General features: G+C 33.8%; 1 protein-coding gene across 1 annotated transcript in view; it reads right to left on the bottom strand.

The window, feature by feature from the left end:
• Positions 1–2,514: 2,514 nt before the first annotated feature.
• The window catches only part of LOC108965191 (frequenin-1-like), a 159,905-nt gene continuing 135,091 nt past the window's right edge, over positions 2,515–27,328 (bottom strand). Inside the window, exons 3-8 of the mRNA XM_018927421.1 lie at positions 19,038–19,062; positions 15,639–15,687; positions 8,216–8,305; positions 7,537–7,615; positions 4,656–4,744; positions 2,515–4,459 (exon numbers count right to left, since the gene is read on the bottom strand). Coding sequence (XP_018782966.1) covers positions 4,292–4,459; positions 4,656–4,744; positions 7,537–7,615; positions 8,216–8,305; positions 15,639–15,687; positions 19,038–19,062 — 500 coding nt within the window. The 3' untranslated portion in view covers positions 2,515–4,291. The remainder of the gene's footprint in view (positions 4,460–4,655; positions 4,745–7,536; positions 7,616–8,215; positions 8,306–15,638; positions 15,688–19,037; positions 19,063–27,328) is intronic.

Genomic DNA, 27,328 nt, shown 5'->3' with positions numbered 1-27,328 from the left:
GCTTTTTAAAAAGCTCTTGAGAGTTTTGAAAAAACCTTAAAATTGTTCATTTTTGAAAAGAGTTGTTGTGGTAAAAGTAAAGCTTTTAGGAGCTTTTTCAAAAAGCTCTTCAGAAGTTTTTATGGAATTATAAAACTGTTTGAATATTTATCAGTTTTTTTCCATATATATTAGTATTTTAGCACTGGTTGAACAAAGTTTAATATATTTATGAATAATTATTGGGTTTTGTCCAAAACCAAAAATAAAGCTATTGTTTGTTAAAAGCTTGTGGAGAGAAATATTCGAAAACAATTAAAATTTTGCCTCCTTACTACTCCTAAGCACTTTAAGAACTTTAGAAACGATAAAGAATATCTGCGGCTACGTTAAAAACCGAATGCTTGATTTTATCCACTCAATTCTCCCCAAAAAACTCTTATTCTGAAGTTAGTGTACTCTTACTTTACTTTTTCCTCATTTAAAATTCGTATAATTATTCGGTGAATAATGTTGATTGAAACGTCTGCTATATATTATAATTTTAGAAAATGTGGTTTGCATTAGAAAGTACAAGTGTGATTTTAAAGGTAAATTTTAAGCATATTTAAAAAATATATAATTTTTTTTCAAATACTTAATAAAAATCTCATTGTGTGTACTTCAAAAGTGAATATTTTTTGTGAAATAAAAAAGTTGTAAGAATAATAAGAAGAGTCCAAGGAATACAAAATTTCAAGCATGCAAAATTTTAAAAAGTATTTAGATTTTGAATAACATCTATATAATATTTAGAATATTCAGCGATAAAACATGCGTATAATATTAAAATTATATAAAAATGGAGGTTTGGAACACTTTTGAACAAAGTACTCACTTTTTATGTAATGCTGGTATACCAATGGGATTACATTTTAAATAATTGAAAAGGATAATATTTCTAACATATAATTGAACGGTTTTAATGGAAATAATAATTGAAATTTGCTGCGAATGTTTTCTAAATACAAATTTACAAATTAAATACAAAATTATATTTTTTTGAAACAGTCGTTGAAAAGATTATATGCAACAGCTTATTTTTTCTTCACGTTACAAATTTTGTAAGTAGAAGAAAGCTTTCAAAAGTTTCCAGTGCTATAATAATCAGTAGCGAGCGGCGATGTTTTCCTGGTATTTTATTTTTAATTTTGATTCGTAAAATTTTCGAATTCAAATTAAAATTGGTTTCGGTCCTTGAATGTATGATATTAGCGAGCTCTATGAATTGATTTATTAACAAAATACATTTTTTGACATCCAAAACCCCTCATAGATTTGTAACTGATAACGCTATTCTAATTAAGTAATCTATAAGGAATTGATATGACTGACCTCCACTCAGTTCCAACTGTTATCAAAACAAACTGCTATAAAAACCAGCTGTCAATCTTTTATATTCATCGTAGCTGTAAATAGGCAATTCATTTTTTTCGTGTATGACGTCACAAAACAATAATTTTAATGCCTACACACATTCCAAAAACATAACGGCGCGAAACTGTCATTACTACATATTCCAAACTAAGAAATCGAAATTCATATCGTCGTTTGCTGTCGTTTTACCTCTGTTATGATACTTCTGAATAAACAATTCACCGATTTATGTAGGTATAGACAGACTTACACGATTTTATTTTATCAACCAGTATTGATATCTTCGAGCTTTTGTTGATATAAGTAAAAAAAAGTAATGATAGCACAAAAAATATATTATATAGCAACTCGCAAAAAATAATATATAACTTAAGGTCGAGAGCTTCAAATGTCACTGTAGGATATTGGTTACTGGAAAGTGGATTTTACTTTAACATGTTTTTCTAAAATATTAAACCTCTTTAAAATTGTTTGAAAATCGTCTGATTTTGTTCGTATATTTACTTTTACAAAACAAAAACCATATCTATATGCCACAAATAAATCTATAATATACCAAATCGAAAGAAGATTAAATGTATGGTCAAGAACTTGACATCTCCGTATTGTTTATTGAGTACTAGAGAGTAGCTCTTGAGAAGTTTCAAAGAAATTATAAAATTATTATATTATATTTGAGATTTTATTGAAACAACCAAAACTAATATTATACACCAAAACTCTATAATGTACTGAATCGCAAGAAAATTAAATTTATGATCGAGGACTTGACATAACTATATACTATATTCTTTACTAAAGTAAAATGTTTTTATACCATATTTTTCCAGCTTGATTTATTTTTTTTTCTTTTTGGAATGAGCTTTTGTGATAAAAGTAAAGGAAAAGTTAAGAGCTTTTCAAAAAGCTCTTCAGAAGTTGCAATAGAATTATAAAATCTTTTTTTTTTCTTTGCTAATTTTTTGCATATCTTTTGAGCTTTTGTGATAGCAGTTAGGATTTTAGGAGCTTTTTCAAAAAGCTCTTCAAATTTTTATGTGATTCTTTTCATATTTTTAGAGCTTTTGCGTTAACAGCAAGGTTCCTTGGAGCTTTTTCAAAAAGCTCTTCTGAAGTTTCAAAAGAATTATAAAATTGTGTGGATATTTATCTGATTTTTTTCAAATCTCTTACTATTTAAGCGCTGATCGAAAAAGTTTAATGTTTTTTTGAATTATTATTAGGTTTCTGTTTAAAAACAGAAATAAAGCTGCTGTTTGTTAAAAGCTTATGGTGCGGAGTATTCAAAAACAATTAAAATTTTCCCTTTCTAAACACATATGCTACGCTGCTACTGCCTCTTTACTACGCTTAAGCAATAAAATTGCTTCCTAATCGAATTTATAAAGTCAATATTTATTTTATGCAATTTTTTTTTTTATAAGTAATATATTATTTTAAAACTTTTTTAACGTCTTAAGGACGAGCTTTAAGATTCAAATAAAAGTAGTAGGGAAAATTTTAAAGTTGCAATTGTTTTTTTGAATATTCTAATAGCTTTATATAATAAATTTTAAATTGGTGTCATTGTTCATAACAATTTCGTTTGACTAATATTTACAAATACACGTGGTCTCAGTGATTATTTCGCATAGTATGGTAACGCTAGGAAAGCATGCTCTCATTAGCAGTCGCAGCAATTAATTTGCTGCATGCTTTCAAAAGGTTTAGCAAGTTTTTTAATGTATTTTATAGCTGAAATTTGTTTTTGTAAATACGTATGCATGTTTTTTTTTTGATATAAATTTAATCTTTTTTATTTAAATATTCTCCTGCAAGCATATTTATGAATTATTTGCCTTGCTTTGTTTATAAATTGCGTTTTACCTGGACATATTTGCAATTTTTTTTTTTTTGTTATTGTTTATTAGCATTTTTATTTTTTTGTTCAAAACGCACCTTTGTATTCGACCTTTTGTGTAGTTGCACGCAATTTCGCAATTTATGTGTAATATATAATTTACTTTGATTTCGCATCATTTTCTACAGAAATTTAGCTTAACTTTTTACAAGTGTATGCTGCCAAGTTAATTTGATTTTTGTTTATTATTTTCATTAATTTTTTTTATTTTTATTTGTTTCAAAAAATTTTGTATTTTGTGAGCTGCTGTGTACGCCGCGCATAGCCGCCATTTTTGTGGGCAGATTTTGATTACCGTTTCGTTGACATCACTATAAACTATGTGTGCGCGCATGTATGTGCGCTTGGATCTGTGTACATTGCATATGTATGCTATTTAATGCATGGGCGCCTATGTCTATTGATTGCAGCTTGAATATTGTTTAACTTAGCTAAACCCGTTTCTCCTACATTTGCAATGCTTATACTTTATAAATTGCATTACTTTTGCTGTTGTTTGTTGTTTTTGCTTTTTTAGTTTTTTTTTGTATTTGCAAACCACTAACGTAATCGGTATTCGAAGCTTTTCTACCGCTTGCTCTACTTTCGCATATTTTTTTGTATCATTAACCTAACTGTCATGTAACTCAGATAGCTGCATGGGGATGTACATGTCCATGTATGCATGAGAGTGTTTACACATGTGTGTGTGTGTTGAGCGCTTTTGGTAGCCAAAGCCACCATAGCAGTCATGTTTGTATGCCTGTGTGCGTATCAAGTGTGCTTCCCTTTGCCTTTACTCGCTTCCCTTCATAAATATTTTGCAAAAATTGATATCCTCTAATCATCTATGCTTCCCTATTGTTTGTTTTATTATTATTTTGTAGTTACAATTACTTTGCTATTATTTCTTCCTGCAGTGTACTTTTAACTATTTTTTTGTTTAACTATTTTGTTTTTATATCCGTTTAGTTTCCTCGTTTAATCTGTAGCAGAATTAAACTAAGTCTCTTTTGGTTAATCACCACCTAAACTTAACGCCTGCACTATACGTGGATCAGCTTTACTACCCTCACGAAATTCGTCGAGCGTTAAACGATCATCATGATTCTTGTCCATTTGATCGAATATTTTGTCGACACGCTTCTGCGGCGTGTTCTCTTCCTCCGTTTGCGGCTGTTGACCCTAAGAAAGTGTATGAAAAAAAAAAAAATAAAAATACGTGGAAAAAAGCAATGAAATGTGGCAAGGTTAATTAGCGGAACTTTTATTTCTACATAAAAAATGTCAAAATAATAGTTTGTTAAAGAAATTTTATCTAATTAAAAAAAAATGCTACAAATAAAGCGCAGTTAATTATTAATTAATATAGTTCACTTACCACCATTTGATATATTGCATCCACTATATTATACATTTCTTCTCTCGTTATGTAGCCATCATTGTCCACATCGTAGAGTCGGAATGCCCCTTAAGTAATAAAAGCAAGTTTTTTTTTTACAAATTTAAGTTTTTGAATAAATTTTCATTTATATATGTAAATAAGATTTATTGTTAAAAAGAACTCACAAAATTTCTAATTTACTTAAGCTTATATATGTACGTTCGACAATCCGCTGTATTTCTATTGTATTAGAAAATCTCTTCTCCCTATATTAAATTTAATTTAATTACCCGGTTGAGTAGCGTATACCACAATCTGAGCGTGTAAAATGCTTAACCAAAAAAATAACACCTTAAGTTATACCTTTATAAATTTGGTATTGTTGCAAGGGAGATATGTTTATAAAACACTTTCTCACCTTCCTTTGAATCCGTTGTAAATTTTAGTATACATATGTAGTAACCTCGTTCATTTAATATTAAGGCCCATTGACCTATTCTCGTTTCTGTTAAAACGTTATAGAGGCTCATAAATTTGTGCATTTGGAGCAAAATATACAGCAAAGGCAGGACCACTACATAGTGGCAGGGCTGGAGAAGCCCCTATACAAAAGGAATTTGTTTAGCTCCTATCGAGAAGTCCGTTAACAATCTGCGTCCAGAGCCAGTGATTAAATCCTCTAAAGGCTTGAGGCGGAATCGAAACTTAAGTATATCTTCTCAGCGACAGAATGGTCGGTGGAGTAGTGCAGGGGTATGCCGAAAGGTTAATAGGGGGGTAAGTTCCTCACTGCTCTGGATCTTGGTGATTAATGACCGAATAAAAGAACTCGAAGAAAAAGTCTGTCAGCTGACAGCTTACGCTAACCACGTTGCTCATATGGTAAAATAAAATTGTGCCGTCTACGAGCCTACGCGGTACCCAGGCGTGGCATCCAACTGGGAGAATACAACCGACTTAGCTGTCAACCCGAATAAAACTGAAATGATTTTATTTACCAGGAGGTACCAAATCCCAGACGTCCTTTTCCTCTTATTTTGAGATTCACGCCTTCAACTTGTTGATAAGGGAAAATACCTGGGATTTATGCTTGATAAAAAACTTTCAAAGGTCAAATATATAGAGAGATCGGTTGCCTTATACTATTATAGGCGAACTATAGGGAAATATTAGACACTCTAGAAAAGGTTTTGTTTTAATTCAACGAACCGTAGTCCAGCCGATAGTGTTCTATGGTGTATTCGTCTGCTATATGGTGCTCGAAAGGGTTACACTTGTTAAGATGATTGAACGCGTCCTAAGAGCGGTACTAATTGGCATCTCGGTACACAGTATCATTACTGCGAAGACAGGTCTAAAGTTCAGGGAAGTTGGCTGTATGAAGCAGCCCGAACAGAGTCACGCTAAAATTGCCTCATTCGCCTTCAATTACAACCCTGGAAACTTGAACTAATTCCCACATGTGGCGGCGGTTTCTCTTCTCGCATACCGAAGAGGGAGACATTCATGAGGAAGAGGCGCAGTGAGGTTTTTCACAGACGGTTAGAAGTTATAAGGGAAAGATGTTGAGAGAGTCTTATGTAAGGAGGTCCTCTTCAAGCTTAGCCTTGAGCTACTAGACTACTGTTGTGTAGTAGTGAAATTTCTTTCAGGAAGTGAAGCTTCTTTTAGGGAAGTGGGCATTCACTCCGACAGTAGAGCGGAAGTTGAGCTCCCAAACTGTGCCTCAAAGTTAGTCGTGGTGTGTTTGCCCTAACCAGAAATAGCATAATGCTACTTTATCATCATACGCATTTGGGTGCCAGAGGGTAATCACCACTTAGATGGTGAACGAGTTGGATCTCCATTGTCATCCTACGACGCAGCAGTGACTCTTGCGTGTTCTTAGCAGGCGTTTGTTGGTGACCACCTAACATTAGCCATCTAAACAAATTTATCCTAACCAAACCTAACTTGAGTTATTTAGCTAAAAGTATGATTAAGGGCTGGCATGGGTTTCAAAAAATCGAATTTCTTTATTGTTTTATTAAGTTCTACACCTCTAAAATATTGCCAAAAATTTTCAAGTTGATCCGAGTAATAGTCATGGAGGGCTGTAGAGAACTTGTGCGCTCGAGGATAGCTAGGCTAAGTGCGCCGTCTTTAAACGCGTTTTTCTCGGAACTGTATTTTTGAAGTTGGTTGGCAAGATTTTTCGAGAACTTCTCAACAAATCTTCATGAACTTTTACACAGTTCTTTGAGATACAATTTTTAAAGACTACAACTATTTGAATATCCACAATGTAACAATTGAAATGTCGTAAAATTTTCACTGAATTTTTTATTTATATTTGTAAAGTTAAAACTTTAACGAAAATGCGTATTTTTTCACTTTAGGAGTTATATTACCAACGCGGGTGCATTTTTTCTGAGGGGTCACCGGTAATCGAAATGGCCGATTTTAAAATATTTTTTGCCAAAAATTTCAGAATTTCTGTTTGTAACAATAAAAAATTCTAATAAAATATTCATTTTTTGATATGAGAAAAAGATTGTTGAAAATGGCTCAACCTATTCATAATCCCTATGTGGACTTGCTAGATGAATTTCGGATGTTAGTAAAAGCCAACTGAATAGCTTCTAACCAACTCTTGGTTGTAGTTGGCCTTACCTCACAAAAAAAAAAAAAAAAAAAAAAAAAAAAGAAAAAAATAGGCCTAACAAAAAAAAAAAAAAAAAAAAAAAAGTAGAAGAGAAATGTATATACAAATATTTTCCGATTCACAAACTTAACTTGTATACAGTTCAACAACTATGCTTTCATATTTATACTAACAAATAACGATGTGGAAAATGCACAAACAATTTCGTATATGTGTGCGAATATTCATACTTACATTGCAGCTTTTCATCCAGGTTGCCACGTGATGTAATCGATAACGCCCGTATGAACTCCTCAAACTCAATCGCACCATCCTGCAATGCAACAGAAAACAAAGAAAAGCAAAACGAACAAGAAAGGAGAGGTAGAAAAGCAACGAGTTGGGGGGAAAAGATAAAAACAAATAGGCAATAGTTGTTAAGAATGAAATAGAATTGAGAAAAAAGAGAAGTGAAAATTTTAGTGCAATTTTCTTGATGTTTAATTTGAAAGCACAATAACTTTTTAATTTGAGTAAGTTAGTGTTGCAGTAAATGTGTTTATGTCTTCTGAGAAATATTGAAGACATTTTTTCTTTACGAAATGGATTGCATTCAATCGAATTGAATAAAATTGAATTGCAATTGCATGGCATGAAGTCGATTGTATTAATAAATGAGCTGCCAATTCAAATAAAAGCAACGGTAAAACCAATGTTTGCCGCCAACACTACACAAAAGCATAGCTACATATGTATGTGTAGGTGAGAGACGAGAATGGACAGCCTTGACAGCGAAATACTGGTTTTGTTGTGGCTTTTCATAGTCATTCAGCATTTTTATTATTATTTGCTATTATATATTTGTATGTGTGTATATGGGTACGTGTTTTTGGGTGTGTGTTTGTGATTGTCTTATGTTCGGCGCATTACTCACCTCATTCTCGTCGAAGACCCGAAACACAAGCGATGCGAATTTACTGGGATCTCCTTGCGGGAAGAATTGTTTGTAAATTTTAATAAAACCCTGTAAAGCAGAGAAAACAAGAAAAGATGAAAAAGCACATAAATACGAAATTCGTAAAATTACAACAGCAAGTAATAAAAACAAATCTTGACATGTTCGCAGGACACGCGCAAAGTCAGAGCAACTGTCACGCGTGGGTGTCGTGTGGGCGATGGAAAAAAAAATATATAAATACATATATAGGTGTGTGTGTGTGAGTCGGTAGTCTGCGAGTGTGAAAATCTAGTTATGACCAACAGGAAAACATGAAGGTTAGCAAAGTGTGGCGCCATGTTGTTTGCTTTATTATTATTATTTTTAGCTTGTATTTTAGTGTGCTCCATTTTCCTTCCTCTGTGCCATAACAGTTGTTTCTGCTGCAGTTATTATTGTTGTTACGAATTATTAGTTTTCAAAATTAAGCCATTTGCTTTTGCATACGTGTAGTAGTGTTGTTGCTATTAATTCCAGCGCACTGTGGGTCCGGCTCAAATTAGTAATTTCGAATTAATGTACATATGTACTTAAGAAATCTAAATTTCATCCAAAACGTTTTTTGACATATTTCTACATATTCGACATTTCCTGTTTCATTTAATTTTTAGGTATAAGGTTTAAGATCGAAAAAAGACTACATTTGCCTAGCGAAGGGTTGAATTGAATATGTATACATAGTATAGTATTTCCTGTAAAGGTATATGTTTTTATGCTATTTTTCCTGTTGTATCTATACCATAAAGCCTTTACTATGTTAAAAATACCAAGCTCATGTGAGGTACAGAAGAAAATCGGCAATGGAAGTAGTTACGTCTATAAGCACTTGACTCCGGTCGTTCGGTTTGTATGGCAGCTATATGCTATAGTGATCCAACATTGCTCGTTCCAACAAGTGAGCAGTTTCTTTAACAGAAAAGTACAAGTGTGAAGTTACAGGTCAATATCTCAAAAACTGAGCGACTAGTACACGTTTATACAGACAGACCGGCGGTCTTTCCGTTAGACGGAAATAGAAAATAAATTTTAACAGACTTTGTGAATTTACTAACGATACTTCCTAATGTGTATCATACCGTGGGGACCATAAATGCTTACAGTATAACTTTGCCAATACGTAACAAGTGCACAAGAGATGCCCCATTGTGTCCCTGGTGCCCTGCTCTAGGCATTTATTCTCGATCAATCAACGGCATCTGGCGGGCAGTGACCAGCTAATATTCCCATCTTGTTCCTATAGCCTCTTTTATTGAGTGCCAATAGGAATTTTGTGTACTTTCAATCTACCGTTTTACACATGACCATTGCAGTTTTGCACCCATGTAGCTTGTTCCAACCGGTTTTGATTTTCTTTACCATGCTTCTATCCATATCGTCGTAGAAATGAAATTGCTTGCTTTTGGCAACACTTTCCATTGCTATCCTGCTTCGTAAGACACTTCTGCCAGATATGCGATACGAGATTACTGCTATGATTGCTGTTTGACTGTATATGTAAATGTTGACTCTGGAATTGCCTGCAGGTGAATTAGAGGCCAGCTTCGCGGCTTTCACAATAGTAAAAATCTCAGCTTGAAATATACTGCAGTAGTCCAGCAAATTAAAAAGCTGCCTTGTGCCTAACTGCGGATAGTATATCCCCGCACCAACTCTATCGTCCATATTCGAGCCATCCGTACATATGTTCAATGTGTTGCGTGTAGCTAACATACCTTTACGTCAACCATCTTTTTTTATATTTACTTTGATCCTTCTTTCCCAATTGATAACTGGGATCATGCAGTCGGTATATGCCAAACCGCCATTATCCACCGAGCTTTCTATGTGCAAATTCTCCTTCAGGCAGTAGTCGTTCCTCCGATTTTGCTACGCAGAAGTATTTAAGTAGTAGGTTTAGTACCAGTTCAAGGGCCGCGATGGAGCCCCCTCGTTGTGCCCAGCATATGCCTACAAAAGCTAGCTCACTCTTTCTGTCACGTTGTGCTTCCACAGCAGTTTGCTGCCCAACACTACCTCAATGTACCTGGTGCGGTCCTTGACAGAAAATTGTGTTCCACTCATCGAGGGACCCTCCATAAAAGAGTTTTTTTTTGCATCTTTTACACTTCTTAATCTATTAATATTATTCCTTCGAATATTCTTTGGGAAATATATGTAAGAAAGTCGGTTGAATATTTGAAGGTGAAGAAAATTTACCCATTTGGCAGGTGGGATGACAGGAGCGATGTTGAGAAAAATGGTGATTTTGTGAAACTCAAATGTGAATGTATATGTAGTAACCCCTTACGCTTACATTAAAAACGTTCTCCCAGGAAAGTATTAAAGATATAGAATAAAACACTTAGGTATATCAGTATACACTGCCACGTGCGGTGTATTAGGCCATTTCAGGTACTGTTTGTAGTCAGAGAAGCAATGTGATCCTTGTTATAACCACAATGATGCCGTGGATCATTTTAGGATTCAAATAAACACACACCACAATGAATATTAGAATAATTAAAAAATATTGTTATAGATGCTTTAACAGATTAAGCTTAGTACTTGTAAAAAAATAATATACTAAGCATTTTTATAAAATTATATTATGTATATTATTACATATACTATTTATGTGTATATATTTTGCCTTTGAAGTTTACAATTATTCTTTTTATATTCTTGCAGGTAAGTCCACAAACGGTCACTAATTATATCTGCGCGATATTACAAAAGTCTAGATTTAGTGTGGTAACTAAAGGTGAGCCATAAAATGTGTGTATAAATATTGTTGAATAATATTTGTGAAATTTTTTTAATTTAAAATCGAGTTATGAATAGGAAAATAAATTTAGCCCGCTATTTTAAATTGACAATTTCTTTTCTGCCTTTAGTCTTTAATATTATTTTCCATTAAAAAAAGAATTCCGTATTCACGCATTGTATAATGTATATGCATAGATAATCCTTACTCAATTTTTTTAAGTAAAATTTTTCAACCTTCGCTTGTCAAAGTACATTCATACTTATATTCAAATTCACACCACTGTTATGTTATGTTTATCCTTCAACTTAAACTACCTCGCAATCATAAATTGTATTTATCAGACATACTTTTCGGCGCAAAGTCGTTCAAGCGAAGAAAATCCCTTTGTTGTTATTATTATAACTGCCGAGTAGCATCATGGGCACCTGCTTACGTACTGTTTATGAAATATAACCATGAAGCGCACAGCTGACGCGCGATACCCGACTGCGTCAAGCTTAAGTAGCAACAAGAACAACAATGGATACGTTTTTTAGCAACTCACTATGCCAAGAGAAGCAAAACAGTCAAAAAATGGGCTTAGATTTGTGTGAATACATAAATATATTGACCATTGAAGAAAGATTTGTAATTCCAAAATAATTGAGGGACATTAATTTTGGTTTTATTGCAGTAATTTTAGAAATATATAAAATATAGTGGAATCTTTCTTGGTAATGCAAAATATATATCATTTTAGTATGAAAACTCAAAGTTTTTTGCCGATTTGTCTATCTTTTAATTATTTCCAAATTAGCATATATGTATTTTCATTACTCATTTATATGTAATTTAAATGTAATTACAGCAGTCTGTGCCAATTTAGGTTTTAGATGTGGTCGGTGCAAAGACAGTTAAACAAGAAAAAACGTTAACTTCGGCTGTATCGAAGCTATAACACACTTCACATGCGTATTTCTTTTAGCAACTATGGTATTACTGTAGCTCAACATATGCTCGGAAGTTATATTGCTGCTTCAACAAGTAATTTATACCAAATTAAAGGAAGATGTATTGTCAAAAGTACTGTCTATATGTATGAGAACTTCAGGTGGTCCGATCTGAACAATTATATGAGATACTTTTGGACAATAATCCATGCCAATTTTCGTGAAGATAATACTGTCAACTAGAAAACTTTTCTACAAAAGGGCTTCATTTTGATCATTCAAATTATCGAAAGGCTTCTTGGGTAGAAAACTGCAAAATTTATGATCGGCATCTGAAAACTGAGGGACTAGTTCATGTATATACAATTAGATATCTTTTATTGTACATTTTTTTCTTTATGATAAACTTAATATACCATATTCAGAGTATAAAACGGTGGTACAAGAGGTGTTCTCAGTGGACTAATACATGAGTGCCATCAAAATTTCCACCGTAAAACTATCACTGAGTGCAGTTTTAAGTTTTTCACTTGTACTTAAACCTATGATCACGCCGGATAGTTCGGACTAAAGCACCCATGTCTACTTAGTATTTGAGTGTAGTCTGTCTATCCACGAATTGATGTCCAGTATCAGTCTGTGGATCCAACGTCTTACGAGTGAAATTGACCATTTCTGCTGCCATATTTTTAAGCTTTTGACTCTTTCTTCTCTTTTGTCTACTACAGACAGCTCTGATAACTTATATACGTGCTCGTATTCGTCACCTTGGAGGACAATGGATATCATACTGGCTAATACATCAGCTGCATTCCTTGATATTGTTCGAAAAGCATTGATAACTTTAAGCGTTCACGGTATGTGCATTGTGCTTATTTGTTTGACATATGCTTTAATGCCTTGCGTCTGGATCCTTATTGGAGCCGCATAGTAAAAGTTTTTACTAGCCCTTGCTAGTAAAAATAACCTCCTAGTGCGCAGGCAGACTTTATTTAACATTATTCTTGATAAGGCGTTTAATATTTTATTCGCTTTAGCTGCAATGTTTTCCAAATAATCCTTAAATTTGAGCCTTGAGATATTCCCATATAGTTTAGCAGTGGCTGTGAATGCATCTCACACCCCCCCTAGGGTGAGCGATATACTTGCCTCTACTTTTCTAGTATTTATGAGCAATTCTTCTATCTCTTGATTAGCCAGTTCTGAACTCATTGAGGAGAACCATTGGTGCAGACCGTTTATGAACTCATTGTATTATATTTACTGCGGAGGTCATCTAGATATTTAACTACTGCCACCACAATAAGGTCGCCTGCGTATGCAATTAATTTAACGGATTTTGGTTGGTGTGTCTCCTTGGCACCCCATCATACATTAGGTTCAATAGAAGGGTACTTACTACCGAGACTTGTGGTATTTATAGAGTAGCTCTTGCAGTCTTCAACATTTCTTGACCGTTTGATCTAATGATTTTTTCATTACTGAGACGCCGTACATCCTCAAAAAGCCATTGTATAATGTAAATACTCTACACGCCATACAGCCAATACCATCAGTCTACATGGACCTTTTCGTTATGTGAAGTCAATTATCTACACAAATAAGTCCGAGACGATGGACGTTTTGTTATAGTATATTGACGTATTGTGTATATTGGCCCCAATTGATTCAAAATTGGTGATTCAAAATTGGTCAAAAATTTGGCCTTTGTATTGTAATTTCTTCGAAACCATATTTTTGGAATGAAGCTAAATTCTTGGTCATAATAATAAGTTACTGCGTTGTTTCCTTGAAAAACACCACTTACATTACTGATATTGAAACTACGTCAGTTTTGGCTCTATCTAATTAAAAATCAATTCAAAACTGTTCTGCAAAGAACATCATTTCAATTAGCTATACTAAGTTGATTGAAATTGGCTTCCGCATATCTACTACTGATCCAACTACAGCCGATACACGTGTATTAATCAACCTTTCTGTACACTTGAAAGCAACCGAACCGTTATATTAAGTAACCAAAACAACAGCAACGGCAGGCATTAAATATATTTCGTATACAACAAACAACAACAACTGTCAGACACTATTTTCGTCTTTTTTCCAAGCGGTTACGTAAGTAGGTACATACTCGAATTAATGCGTATGTTTACTGTTTCTCGTAAAAGTTGCAAATCCCAGCGCTATAAAGTGCGGCCGAAGCACAGAAATAAGTACAAGTTTAAATCTTTCGTTATGGTTTATGGTGTTAACCACAACAACTTTTTGTTTATTTTCGGCTACATTTTGTTTTGTTTTGTTTTGCAGCTGAATTTTATGCTTCTGTCGGATTTTGCGTTTTTACTCAAACAGAAAATTAGCCAACAAATAAGTGTTTTGTTTTGCAAAATTTCTCAGTAATTTAGTTGTGGCAAATAAAGTTGGCAATAAAAATAATGTGAAATAAATAAATCAGAAGGTCTAATGCTGTCGAACATTGAATACTCGAGCAATCGACATGAATTGAAGACGAAATTCGCATTGGAGAAGATATATGTATGATGAAGATCGCGAGATATTAATATAAAGTATATGGGATATATTCCTTATTGACTGATACTGTATATACCTCTATACAGAGTCTTAAGTAGTTCACAGGATCAGAAAGCTTTACTGTGAGAAGGTGTGGATCAATTACATCTAACGTACAGTTATTAGTGAAACAATCTAAATCGACTATATTAAGATACCTCGTACTCGTATAATAGTCTGCCTTAAAAAGTTGTATAGCTGTAAAGGAAAATGTATTTTTTGACAAATATCGATTTAATTTAACATATTAAGGTGGGACTTTTTAATTTAAATTTCGCGTCGAAATATTTTTTTCTAGGTTGGTATGACGGTCAGTGATATCTGTGCCAAATATCATACCAAAATAATTATTCGTGTTTAGTCATTTGGGTCTAAGAAAAGTGAAAGGACGATTGGTTCCAAGTTCACGAAAAACATCGCCTGTGAAACAATGATATCCGACTATCATAATGCCATGGAAGGTATTATTACTGCAATGAGTCTTGAATCTGTGCTTACGATCCGGAAACAGACGATAAATCGGCCAAATTTTGTGGTAAAAGTGAGCCGTAGCTAAAAGGAGGTCAAAAACCAAGGGTATGTTGACAGTTATCTTCGATTATCAAGGTGTGGTGCACTCCGAACCAGCCAAGCTGTAAACAAGGAATAATATTTGAGTGTATGCGTCATTTGGGCGAAGATATTCGTAAAAAGAGCTTGGATTTGTGGACCGACAATTTTTAGTTTTGCATCACCGTCGCATAGTGCATTGATTCTTCGTGAGGTTTTCGCCAAATTTTCAATCAATGTCATGACGAAACCTGATTTAGGTCCCTGTAACTTCTAGCGATTTAGCAAACTCAAACGAAAACTTCGAAGAAAACGACATTAACCGTCAATCTCTTGAAAAGCTGAATGAAGCCTATTTCGAAAATTGCCTTCAAACAAGTAAAAAAATAATGTCCAAGAATGCAATTCAGCTCTGCTCTGCTGATTTAATCATCCATAATTTCTTCATTTGTTATTTTCGAAAAATTTTTTTTTTTACACATGAAAGTCATACAACTAAAAATTTCACAAGATTTTCTAAATTACTTACGAAAATCAAAATATTACTTGTAAATATTTTACTTACTTGTTCTGTCAGCAAACCATTCGGACAGTCTTTCAGAAAGCCTTTGTGCCTTTAAAAAGAGTAAGAAAGTAAATATTTATTGTGTATTTTTAAAAGTAATCAAATTGAAATTAATCAACTAAGCTTTTTAAGTTTTTTTCATACAAATATATTTTATAGTATGGTCAAAACCGCATAGTAACAGTTCAAGCAAACAGACAGTGTGTGCGGTGCAACCCGACTCTAACATGTCTTCTGATGCAATTGTGTTGCCCTTCTTCGTTTTAAAGATGTATTCTTTTTTTGACGTCAAATACTGTTTTAATAACCCTTTACTTTTGGTTTCTAAAAACAAAAACTTATAACTGGTATTAAGCCTTATCTTAAAATAAAGATATAAAAGTTCCTATCATTAATTTGATCTATGTACCAAATCTGTATGAAAAATATGATCTGTACCAAATTTGGAAAGACATTTTGTCCACTGAACAAGTTTTCCTTTCAAGGTTAAGTTTTATCGATCACTTTGTAAGATAGCTATATGCTGTTGTTTCCGATATTGGCGGTTTTTACAAATAAGTAGTTTCTTGGTAAATTTCAGATTGATATCTCAAACACTGAGGGGTTGCTACGTGTATGTACAGACGGCTATAGCTAAAATCTTTATGAGTTTAAAAAAACTAATAAAACAGGATAAATTAATAACTGAATTCGCCAGAGACATTAAATTATAAATATCTTCGGGGTAGTATGAGAGAACCTTATACGAGCCGTTTTCAAAATCAATCGGCGTGCGTGGAAGTGTCACTTTTAGTCACATATGTATCTCAAGACCCACTCGACCGATTTCAACCAAATTTGATATGTGACAGTCCTCTATCATTTGTATGTTACAGCCGGAAAATGGTTGAAATCGGACTGCAGCCTACTTCCCATATGCCACAATTTTAAATTACATCTGATTCTCCCAATTCGATTTTACTAATCAAGAAGCAATTAATATAGAGGAAAAAAACTTTGCACGTATAATTAATTTATAACCAAAAATTGAGTAAATCCAATAGAAACTGTACCGAATTATTGGACTCCAGTACCTATAGTGGACTTTTTACCACAAATATTGGTCAATGAAGTAATACAAATGCGGTCCTAGGAGGGGAGGTTTTTAGTAACCTGTAATGAAATTAAAAATTGAAAAAATCCGGATAATAGTATATACATATGTATGTGTGTTGAATCGGGTCAATACTTCCTTTAGTCCCCATATACCTAATATAAAGATTTTCTGGGTACTTTATACCGTATATATGTGAGTTAATGGGAAAACTGATAGAGCGTGTTTTTCCTACAACGGTTCATCTTTGGGCTCCGAATAAATAAAATTGGGTGAAAACTGATCTTAGACCTCATATAACAAACAGGCCTTATGTTCTTGAAGGTACGTTCTTGACTTTAATCCTTACAAGTTGCAAGAGTATAAAGTTTTCGGTTATACCCGAACTTGTTACTTTAGTTTTTGACAATATTTGGTCATTTCAGTCATTCACAACAGTAAAATTGGTTTAAAGTATGCGGAACAAAATTTTGTAGCATTTAAGATTGTGATTTTAGCATTAAAGTGAGGTGTCCGTATACTCTCTTGTGCGAATTCAACTCGGTAATTTTGCTTATGATTTTACGTGAAATTTTTTTTCACAAGAAAGTTTGCGATGCGAAAATGGTGAATCGTAGAAAGATTCCTTACCAGAACTTGATTTGAATCGGTCAGTTTGTATGATAGCTATATGTTATAGTGATTCGATTTGAACAATATCTTCGGAGAGTGCACGATTAAATTAGAAAATAATCCGTGCCAAATATCTTGATTTCCATATAAGCATTTGATGCCTATTTTATGGGGATCCAACGTTTCCTTCTGAGTATTGCAAGCATCGTGGCACAGTTAAAATACCTTGTCAGGGTATATGATGGCTTAGATTACAGAAGTTATTTTCTAATTTGATCATTTTAAGAAAGGGATAACGATAAGCTATTACTTGCCATATAGTAATGAACTTCCCATTTTAATTACATAAATTTAATTACCATTTTATTACGCTCAAGAATATGAATTTAGGATACGAATTGTGCTAAGAGTTCATAGAAGTGCTCCAAAGTGCTCCGAAGATTACTTTTTACTTTTATTAATATTTAAAGCCTTAAAATGGCTTGTGCTGAATTTATTACACAATTTCAAATTTTGGGTCAGAAGAATGCTCTAAGAAGATTAAGCGAGTAAATATTGTTCAACATACTTCGGCATTGTTTACAGCAATTTACCATGGTAATACACAATTCCGCTGGAAATTCGCGTTTACTTGCATGACTTGGAAATTTCTTTCGGCACCATAACAACCGATGGTGCCAACAGCAAGGCTGGTAATTAAAATTCATTAAATCTACAGAAAATGCCTTTTTCAAACTAATTAAAATTCCATTTGGCATAATTTGCCACAAAAATTTTTCGGTTGTCGCTTTTTGAACACCAACGTACGTTTAAGTGTGTGCACAAGGATACCGTTAGATAATGTAAGCACAAAGCCGCATAATCTGCTACTTATGACTAATCCACCTGTTGGCTTGTGCAGAGCAAGCCAAAGTAAGGGAGAGTGGTGGGAAGAGGCATAGAGGTGAGGACAGTCATTTACCATACTTTTTCGGCAATCAAATTGGGTCTGTGTGGAATGATGTAAAAAATTGCTGTCATCTTTCATTTAAATGAAATTGTATTAACTTGTAGTGAAAGAGAGACACACATACGCACCAATGCGGCTGTGTGCGTGTGCGCACGTGTTTTTTAATGCGTTTCAATTGAATTATACCGTCTGCTTTGGTGCACTAATTCAAGCCGGCAATAAGCAAGCAAGTGGGCGAGAGCTTTTGCGGAGGGGTGCTTAACAGGCGGCAGCTGGATGATGTGTGGCTTTGCTTTGATTCCTCGCTGTTGTTGTTGTTATTGTTTTTGTGCGCCTGTGGTCGGTAAATTTTCATACAAGTTGAGGCATGACAGTAATGTGGTTACTTAGTGCCAGTGGCTGCTTTTTTAATATACCGTAATTGAGTGCACATCCACACACATATATACATATGTACATACAAACATGGAAGTAAAGGTATCCAGAATCTGGGAGAATTTCTTTTCAAATGCTTGCTGCCGTGTTTTGATACAATCTTTATTCAATGGCAGCGTGACATTAACTGAGAAACTGTATGTTCTTTTGACTGCCCGACTATTTCTAAATTTCCCTTTGTTGCTATTTTTCGTAAATTTTCGTTTTGACTTTTGAAACTCGATATTGACTTAGTGTGTGTGTTATATTTTCTCGAGCTAATTGAATTACTTGTTACAAAGGCACTGCCTTTTTGTTGTCTCTTACTCACCATTGTCTGATTTCTTTTTCTGTGACTGTAAAGAGACAAGAGAAGATAGTAAAGCAGTTAGTGAAATTTGAAAAATAATAAGTTTATATTTTTCCAGTATGATTTAAAAAAGATATTATGTGAAATATAAACCACCAACAGGCATTAAAGACCTTTGCTTTTAATAGATCAACCAAATTAAAATAATTTAAAATAAAATTTGGTTAAATATATAAAAATAGTATTTGAGTGGTATAAACATTACCAGTTGAGTAAAATGTGTCGTAAATTTATATCAATATTATTACTTTTATATTGAGCCTGCTTATCTAAAGCGTGTTATGTTGTCAAAAAAGTCTTGCGGTATTTTCGCTAGTTGGCGCTGAGAGCGCGTAGTTCTAGGTTTATTCGTCGCATCGGGTCATGCTATACCTTTTTGGAAAGCTCATTTCACGCGCTAACACGTGTTTGATCGTCGTTCGTAAGTTATAGCGTCGCAAACATGGAGCAAAATAAAGAGAAAATACGGCATATTTTACAGTACTACTACGATAAAGTCAAAAATGCATCGCAAGCCGCCAATAAAAGTTGTGCAGTTTATGGACCCGATACAGTTTCCATTTCCACCGCACAACGATGGTTTCAACTTTTTCGTTCTGGTGTAGAGGTGGTCGAAGATGCGCCACGCTCCGGAAGGCCTGTCGTCGAAAATTTCGATCAAATCGCTGAATTTGGTCGAAAGAGACCGGCATAGTAGCAGCCGTAGCATCGGTCATGAGCTGGGCATGAGTCACCCAAAAATATTTTATGAACAATTGAAAAATCTATAAAAAATACCGCAAGACTTTTTTGACAATAACGCTCAAGTAATAATCTTTATTGACAGTGTTCGGTCGGAAGGAATTCGAAGTGTACCACACCTCGGCTCACCTTTGGCACGATATTCTGCCGATTGATAATCTATTTCCGGATCGTAAGCAGAGATCTAAGACTTTTCGCCAGTCATAATACGATGACATCCTATAAGTCGGGAAGCATTGTTTCACGAACTTTAACGCAAAGTTTTTTTTTTCGGAAAAATTGAGTGATTTTAGACCCAATAATTGTTTCACTTTTCTTAAGCATAAATGATCTTTCAACTGGTTTTCACTGATCTTCCGATATTCCAACGATGACAGTAGGATCTTTGACTGTTAATAGTCGATTCTCAAGCACAAATTCCTTTGTTTTATGGAGGTGTTGATTATCAGTTGTTGTCGTCAACGCATTTTTTGAATAATTTGTACTAATAAAAGCACTTGCTACTGTATAAAATTGAAAAGTGAATTTTGTCCATTTTATCTCCTTCAAAGTAATCCACACCTGTTGCAATACACTAAAAATCCTCCATCGTGATGGTCATCAGAGCCTTCTTCGATTCAGCCTTTATATCCTCAATGCAATCAAAATGGTGTACTCGGAGTGTCATGTGAATTTACTGAATAGCCAGAAGTTACATGAAGGTAAATCAGGCGAATGCGGTGGTTGCGGCACGATATTAGTTGAAAATGTTGCGAAATGATCACGAATACCCAGTGCCGTATAATATGGTGCATTATCGCATTTCTTTGCTTAATAAATGCAGACACAGTAAAAATCTAATAATTATTTCTAGAGCTTCACAAAACGACGCGTATCTCAAATAATAAATAATATATTGATGATTTACAGAAAAAAATGACCGATTCGAAAAACACGCGAATTATAAATTAAAAGTTCACCTTTCAATTTTATCACATACAATTGTTGTCGAAGGCTTTTTCGAACATTTTGAATGTTTCGGCACCAAAAATTTGATTCCACACACAAAATTTAATAGAACTTCGTTATTGAATAATGTCACTCATCATAATAATCGCCGACCGAATGCTCTTTATGTACTTGAAAAGGATAAGCTTATAATAATTATTTTGATTTTACATTTGACAACTTAAAAAAAAAAAAAAAGTTTCGTCGAGTGGGTTTTCGCACGAAATATACAGTAAAAGATCCTGGGTTTTCATGTTTAAATACTACCCGGAACGCAATAAATTTAATCAATATTCTTGGTGTTAAAGCATATTGAACAGCATAATGAATTCGAAGGTATGGTGTGGGAGATCTCGCAGTATCTTGTTACAGAGAATAATTGTTTTGTTTATCTAAAGGCGGGTTGTATAACCTAAAACTAATCGAGATATATATAGAGTTATATATTTGTATACATAAATTATCAGGTTGACGAGACCAGTTGAAATTCGGCTGACGGTTTGTGTGTCCTTCCGTCTGTCCGTCCTTTCGTGAAGGCGACTGAGCAAAAAATATCTTGATGAAACTTAGTTTAGCCAAACTGCCTAGTATTGGAGTTCTGGGTCAATATTTTTGTGATGACTTGCGCCGAAATGGCGTAAAATTGAGTATCTAGTTCAAATACACCAAACAAGTATAAATAAATATAACAAACATATGGATTTTTCAAATATCTGGTTGACTCTGGTTAATATGTAAGGTTTCTTAATGAAATTCGGAGAGCATCTATTTTTAATTTATTTTTAAGGTAATGATATGTCCAAATACCAAAACTGGAAAAGTCAAGTCAACATATTCCTTAGCCGCCATATATCTTATAAGAAAATTGATAAGAATTATATACTAAGAGTTTTAAACTTCGAGCTGGCTTTATTCCGCATATATAGGTCAGTATGTACTATATCTTACAACAAGTTTTCACTAATTTTAAATCATAGCTCACATATTTGCCGATATATGCTGTGTAAAATCACCCAGTAGTTCAAAAATCTTTAAGTTAGGTATATTGAGGCCAAGGAAAGCATTGATCCTATTGAACCCATTTGTAACACATAAGCATAATACTATCAGGAACATATTCTCACTGAGTTTTAATTAAATCTCACACATTGGTATTTATTTTCGGCAAAAGGTCAACTATAGGTACTGGGATCGACATATTCGGTACTTAGGGGCTTTCCTTCGATTTGGGAAGCTTTAAGTCATAAGTTGGCATACCTCAAAAGCCATATTAGACAAAGTTTTATCCTGATATATGAATTGATTCTTAATGTGTATACTAGAAGGTGAAAGTTTCAAATAAAATTTAACATTGTGTTACATGGGAAATATTCATGGTTGTACCCTAATTTCGCCCATTTTCACACTGTAATATACCAATGGCAGAGGAATTTCAGGTATCACATTTTTTGAAATCGATCTATTAGATCTAGAGTTATGGGATTTCACTTATAAGCAGTGAGCAGTGCCACGCCGGTCATCCAATTTTGACCCCGGCTCGAAAAAACTGTATAGTATCATCTTGAGGGTAAAATATAATGACTCTGGTGTATTTAGTTATCTATTTATAGTGCCTTTAGTAGTTTTTAACAGTATTGTTATATGGGAAGTGAGCGGGATTATCATATGATTATCTTCTGATTCCATCTATTTTCACTCTCGGTAGCAGTTTTTATAAATTTTGCGCCAGGCGAATTTGGTTGATGTAGCTTTAGTGGTTTAGGAGATATGTACATTAAATTAGAGGGTGGTCACAGAAGTTTTAACTGAAAAATTTCTTATCCTTTATTATTTACGCCTATCCAACCAGTTATAGTAGCGAATCTATACAATCACACAATCCTTCAAAACCTAAGATGTCAAAACAATTTCAGTGAGAACACTTATTTTCTATTTTTCTAACTCAGCACTCATCATCATCAATTTCTTGCTTCAGCTTAGTTCCACTAATAATAATCCTTCTAAAAGGAAACTACTTCACAAAATTGCGGTTGACTAAAACCGCAAAAAAAATATAAGCAAAATGAAAAGTGTCCTCAATTGCATTCAGTAATGTAAAGCAAGAATGAAATTCCTTATTTTAAAATAACTCAATTCCTTCAAAAATTTCAGCTGTTGATTACTTAATTGAAGGACACTCGTCGGTAGCATTACATAATAAATAAATAAATAAGCAATGAGACCACTTGTATGACTTTCTACTGAAAGGAAAAGAAAATCAAAACACTTGAACCACGAGCGAACACTTTCGACTTTAAATTTTTGCCTTTGTGTTGCTGCTTTTGCGGAGGAGTCAATTCAATTCGGTGATACAGTCACTCACACTCGTACAATCAGCTTGAATGCTTTGGTGTGTGGGGAAAATTGCTTGAGTGCTCAATTCATGGCGTCATTGCTATTAAATTGCTACTCAGGTGTCTAAGCTTTACAGTTAAATGTGTTTATGCAAGCGTGTATCATGTGTTTTGTGATTGTTCTGCTATCAATTTGGTATGCAAAGCTATTTGCATTTTGTAAATGGCAAAATGAAGCCATAGACGGCTGATATGTAGGGTAGGGTTTATATAATAGCCATATGCAATATGTATGTATCATACAGCTGTATATATAAGTATGTACTTTATTACGTTCTTAAAATAGCAGTACAGTGCTTTTATTTCTTGATTAATGTGAAAAAATAAAAACATTATTATTTGGAGAGAAAAATGGAAATATTTCATTTCCATTTATTTTATGTAATAAATATTTTATTTTTAAATATTTATCATAATTTTAAAAGTTACATTTAAGAAGCAATCATCATGATAATACAATTTTATTGAATGCATAAAATTATATATAATTTTTGATATGAGTAAGAAGAACTTATAGATGTCATATTTCATTTCAATTTGCTTCTTCTTTTTATGATGCCAATAAACATAAATAAAGCACAAATATAACAAATTTTAATTAAAACAAATGTCGCCAAATTCTTTGCTAATTGTGTTTGTGTGTAGATTCTAAGAGAAGTGAAAGTAGAATTGGTTCAAAATCACTTTTATCACTTTTATTTGAGAAACCGCTTCGCGTTAACGTCTGCGAACCAATACCAACGGACGACCAGGATGTTATGAAACGTATTATTACTGACCTTGAGTTTTGAATCTAAAAACAAAAAAAAAAAAAAAAGATCTGCCGAATATTGTGGTAAAGGTGAGCGGAAGTCGAAAAAAACATGTCAAAGTAGGTCAAAAAACGAGGTCGTGTTGACAGTTTTCATCGATTATCGAGGTGTAGTGCACCTCATATTCTTTCCAAGAGACCAAGCTGTCAACAAGGAGTACTATTTAAGTGTTGTGCGACATTTGCGCTAGGCTAATCCGAAAAAGACCCCGGAATCGCTACACGCATTAAAGGCTATTCCGAGAATTTGTTTTAACAACTGTTCCGATGACTGAAAAAAAAAAAAAAAGGTTGGACCAAGTTAATTCAGAAATTGTGTGCGATTCAACGTGAAATTTTTTTTTTACAGTCCATGAGTGTATACTGGTTCCAATAATGCCTATAGCTCTCTTAATCTGGCGTCATATCACATGACGATCTTGCAAAAGCGGTTTGAGCACAGCATCGATAGTTTCTAAAACAACCACTTGTTTTGAACGACTTTCACGATTGCATCGATAAACAACGTTGCTCTCTGGCGCTTAATCGTCATAAATTTAAATAGGTTCACCGATGAACTGTTACTGAGTTAATCCACGTCGGGAGTTATAAAAAAATCAATCTAACTTTAATGAGATGTAAACCTTCACAAATTAACTGCGACTTAATGAATGCTATAAATCTAATTGCCACATAACTACCGCAATATATCGTCACCCAAAGTGCAAAGCAGCGTATTATCAAAAAAATTCGAAATTCGCTGTTATATATTTGTAATAACTAATATGTAATCATTTTAGAACAAAAGTGGTTTCTATTACGTCGTTTTTCCTTCGCCTGTAAACTTATGAAAAGTGATGTTCGCATTTTAAGTAACTATATGTAACCAGCTAGAGAAAAAATCTATTTTTATACTCTCGCAACAAAGTTGCTAAGGAGAGTATCATAGTTTTGTTCACATAACGGTTGTTTGTAAGTCCTAAAACTAAAAGAGTCAGATATAGGGYTATATATACCAAAGTGATCAGGGTTACGAGTAGAGTTGAAATCCGGATGTCTGTCTGTCCGTCCGTCCGTGCAAGCTGTAACTTGAGTAAAAATTGAGATATCATGATGAAACTTGGTACACGTACTTCCTGGCTCCATAAGAAGGTTAAGTTCGAAGATGGTCAAAATCGGCCCACTGCCACGCCCACAAAATGGCGGAAACCGACCTATAAAGTGTCACAACTAAGCCATAAATAAAGATATTAAAGTGAAATTTGACACAGAGGATCGAATTAGGGAGAGGCATAATTGGGCGTAATATTTTTTGAAAGGTGGGCATGGCCTCGCCCCCTACTAAGTTTTTTGTACATATCTCGGAAACTACTATAGAGCTACGTCAACCAAACTCTATAGAGTCGTTTCCTTTAGGTATTTCCATATACAGTTTAAAAACGGAAGAAATCGGATATATGCAAAGGTTATGTTGAAAATCACTAAAAGTGGGTTAACCGACTAACAAAATACGTCAGAAACACTAAATTTTTCGGCAGAAATGGCAGAAGGAAGCTGCACCCAAGCTTTTTTTAAAAATTGAAATTGGCGTGGCGTCGCCCACTTATGGACCAAAAACCATTTCTCAGGAACTACTTGACCGATTTCAATGAAATTCGGTACATAATATTTTCTTAACGCCCTGATGACATGTACGAAATATGGGTTAAATCGGTTCACAACCACACCTTCATCAAATATAACGCTATTTTGAATTCCATCTGATGCCTTCTCTGTATAATATATCCATTAGGAACCAATGATGATAGCGGAATAAAACTTTACACAAATACGGTATTTGAGCTGAGGTATCTCTTGTGAAAAAATTGTCGTGATCGGACTATAACTTTTCAAGGTCCCTGATATCAAACACGAAGAACTCAGTGCCTAACCTAACCTAACCTAATTTTTCACCGAAAATATAGATAAATCTCTCAGATATTTTCATGTAATTCAGAGGGCATCATTTTTATACTCTCGCAATAAAGTTGCTAATAACGGTATATATCGTCAGATATATGGTTACATATACCAAAGTGATCAGAGTGACGAGTAGAGTCATCTGTCTATCCGTCCGTGCAAGCTGTAACTTGAGTAAAAATTGAGATATCTTGATGAAACTTGTCATGCGAGAGTATGAAGTGTTCGGTGAAACCCGAACTTAGCCCTTCCTTACTTCTTTTTTTCATATTTTTATGTATGCACAACTAAAACAAAAAAATCTTAGTTTCAAGCTTTTTCTGATTCTGGAATCTATTGCTAAGAAATCGGGCAACTAACAAAATCAATGATAATAATGGCAATTTAATAATTCAGTCACTAATTAATGATAAAAAGTTGTGTGCATATATCGTGTGTTTTTCGCAAAGATGGGCGGAGGTACCCGTTAATGGTGGTTTAAAACTCTGCTGACTCCTACACATGTCGGGGAAAAAATGGTGAGATGTTTGCAATTTTTTACATAATTTCTGTGTTTTTGGGTGTGCTACTTCGGAAAAAAAGTTTAATTTTTTTCATAGAACATCACATTTTTTGAAATTATATATACCTACGCTAAAAAAGTTGTCAACTCAAAGTAAAATATGAAAGCAAAAACAAACAAAAAAGCTTATTTATATCCTGAACAGGGTATATTAAGATTGTCAAGAAGTTTGTAACACCCAGAAGGAAGGATCGGAGACCATATAAAGTATATATATAAATGATCAGTATGTCGAGCTGAGTCGATTTAGCCATGTCCGCCTGTATATATCCGTCTGTATATATGCGAACTGGTTTCTTTTTAAGATATCGTTTTGAAATTTTGCAAACGTCATTTTCTCTTCATGAAGTTGCTCATAAGTGGGAACTGCCGATATCGGACCACTATAACATATAGCTGCCATTTAAACTATACGATTGGAACCAAGTTCTTATTACATTAAAATTTCTTCATGATCTCTTTAAAAACAAGTTCGTGATTGTGATGAACTGTGGATTAGTCTATTAGCTAAGTATTTTTATTGTAGACCTTTGTTTTCGCCAACTTCAAACAATTTTTTGAAAATATTTGGACCATATACTGGTATTTCAGAATTTTTACCTATTCTACTATGCTAAGAAATCATATAAAATATTATGGTAATGTAGAAACAGAACGATTCATGTTGTTGTCCTTGTGCTTAAAAGCAAAAAATAGTATCGGCTACGGGCTTAGATCTTCTTTTCTTAACTTTAAAGTAAGTTACCATGACACAATTATGATTGGTTTATAAATGGTCTTATATCTAATACCCTAACTAAAAAAAAAAAAAACAAAAATT

This window comes from Bactrocera latifrons, unplaced genomic scaffold (genome assembly GCF_001853355.1).
Source record: "Bactrocera latifrons isolate USDA-ARS-PBARC rearing strain unplaced genomic scaffold, ASM185335v1 scaffold_136, whole genome shotgun sequence".
Classification (NCBI taxonomy): domain Eukaryota; kingdom Metazoa; phylum Arthropoda; class Insecta; order Diptera; family Tephritidae; genus Bactrocera; species Bactrocera latifrons.
The sequence above is the reverse complement of the archived record's forward strand: the minus strand, read 5'-3'. Positions and strand labels throughout refer to the sequence as shown.